Genomic DNA, 2,474 nt, shown 5'->3' with positions numbered 1-2,474 from the left:
TTTTATGCAATTTTTTCTTTTGAAGGAGAACTTTATGTTAACTCCAAAATAATCAAAATAAGTAATAAAGAATTGATGATTATTTACATTTGAAAGATAAAGAAAACACTATGCCCCACCAGAGTTTTAACTTGGAAAGGGGAAAGGAAATATAATAGTTTATATTAATAGGATCCCTCATATGGCAGGTTAGAAGGATTCTGATCTTATAAGGGAAGGATTTCGGAATCTTAGCATATCAGGCGAATGGAAAGTAGTCTCAAACCCTAACAACCAAATATACCATAATTTTCTTGCTTTGGTATCTTTGCCACCCAAAAAGAGAGCATACACAATGATGAAAATGCTCTACACCCCAAATAATGAATAGTTGGTCTTTTAATTTTAATTTACTTATTATTCTCTTCCCATCTAATCCCCAGAAAATCATCAGATCTCGCATGATCTACTGCTTCAGTGATCTTCTTTGTACAAGTCAAATGAAAAAGTGGAAGGAGTAAGAGTAGCTAGCTCCTACTTTTCCGGGGGAAGATTACAACATTGTCATGGATGAAAACAAGAAATGGATGCATAAGGAAACAGAAAGACAAAGAAGGCAAGAGATGAGAAAATTCTGCACCACCCTTAGATCACTTCTTCCTTTAGAATATATTAAGGTAATTAAGCACAGAAACATAATTAATGTTTCTCTTGATTTTGAAACCATTTATTTATTTTAATATTTTAATTTAAGAATAATTGAAATTTGAAACCCACTAGTCATTAGGGGTGCTTTTACTGCATATCTTGATGACTATCATTAGGGAAAGCGTTCAACCTCTGATCATGTGTTTGAGGCTATGAATTACATCAACCACTTACAAAATAAGGTGAAGCAATTGCAAGCAAAGAGGGATGAGTTGAAGGTGTCTAATTTGACTACTATTTGTCCTGAGAATAAAAACTCAATTGCCCATCTTCCACCTTTTGCTATTGTTCATCCTTTCCCGGGTGGCCTTGAGATTATATGCAGTTACAGCTTCACAAAGTATGTGTTTCCTTTGTCAAAATTGCTGAAGATGCTGCTTAAAGAAGGGCTTAATGTGGTTAGCAGTACTTCCATCAAAAGGAATGGCAGATTCATCCACACTATACAATCAGAGGTACTTTTACTGAGGTCCAACAAGTAGTTATACAAGGATAAAAAAAGAAAACAAAATATTTTTTTATAAACTAAAATTAATTTAAGCTGTATCTATATTATCATTCTTAAATGCATATTCATTTCTCTCTTTCTCCCTAATCTTTTAAGAAGTTTTTCTTAGTTAACTTCTCTAAAATTTATATGTATAAATAAATAATAATAATTTCTTTTATTTTACTTTCTGATCTCTTCTTCTATAAATATTAATTAAAAAAAATTATCAAACGAACATGTGTTAATTGAATTATCACTGAGCATGCAGTGCTAAATTACAATGGCCATTAATTGGTTTCAAAACTGATTATTAATATTGTTTTGTACAAACTGACTTGAAGGATTCGATTCATGGGAATACGATTGGCATTGATTACTCTGAACTGCAAATAAAGCTTACCGAAGCAATATCATCTTCAAGTAATACTCTGCCGTAGATTTTGTGTACTCTTGACAAAAGATTTTTTCATTTTTTTTTTCTCAGCATTCATATCACAGCACTAGTCATAAATACTTAACCATTTGCAGGTTTGCAAGAGGAACCTGAAAAATGCTAATATATTGAGAAAAATGCATCAGGTTGAGAAGTTTCGGATCCATGTACCATTAAATTGAGTAATTTTGTATTGCATTGTACTTGGTTATACATTTGCATGATTATTGGTGCAGTACAAAATTATTGAAGTTAATTGACACTTATTCAAGTTCAGAGTCATCATGCAGTATTACATGAAGTCGTTTATATCCTTCTCATGTATTTAATAAGAAATAAGTCATGCATATCGTTCAGAGTGCTGTTGATTAATGTTTTGATTTTGAGCTTTGTTATATCTTTCTAATGTTTTTTTATTACTTTGGAAGGAAGATATTAAATAAAAATAAATGAATAATTCATTGTCTTAAAAATAATATTTTCTTTATTTACTAATTAGAAATTTTGAAATCATATTTCTTCATCAATTTAACATCTTACAAAGAATTCTAACCGCAACATCATATAATTTCAACTTCGTGAGTACTGCCACTACTTTACTTAATTCATCGATATCAGATTCATGACAACAATAAAGTATATTGGAATATTGCTCATTATGTTCATTGATTATTGTTTCATGATCCACTTCGACTAATATAATAACTGCACCTTTGATAGTGAATTGGGAAAATACATATAGGGGTCCATTTTGTGTTTGGGTTCAACTTGGTACATTTTCAGGGCATAGTCTTTTAAGTTAAACTTTTTTTAAGAGTTTTAAAAACACATTTTTAATACATTTTTTAACACTTTTAATTATTA

At 30.3% G+C, this 2,474-nt stretch overlaps 1 protein-coding gene across 1 annotated transcript; it reads left to right on the top strand.

The window, feature by feature from the left end:
• Nucleotides 1-545: 545 nt before the first annotated feature.
• Nucleotides 546-1,426, top strand: LOC113868134 (transcription factor bHLH118-like). The gene is made up of 3 exons (XM_027503698.1): nucleotides 546-656; nucleotides 804-1,146; nucleotides 1,416-1,426. The coding sequence occupies exons 1-3, from the start codon at nucleotides 546-548 to the stop codon at nucleotides 1,424-1,426; spliced, it is 465 nt and encodes a 154-aa protein (XP_027359499.1).
• The last annotated feature ends 1,048 nt before the right edge of the window (nucleotides 1,427-2,474 follow it).

The sequence above is a fragment of the Abrus precatorius genome, unplaced genomic scaffold (genome assembly GCF_003935025.1).
Source record: "Abrus precatorius isolate BTA unplaced genomic scaffold, Abrus_2018 Scaffold5, whole genome shotgun sequence".
Lineage (NCBI taxonomy): Eukaryota > Viridiplantae > Streptophyta > Magnoliopsida > Fabales > Fabaceae > Abrus > Abrus precatorius.
The sequence above is the reverse complement of the archived record's forward strand: the minus strand, read 5'-3'. Positions and strand labels throughout refer to the sequence as shown.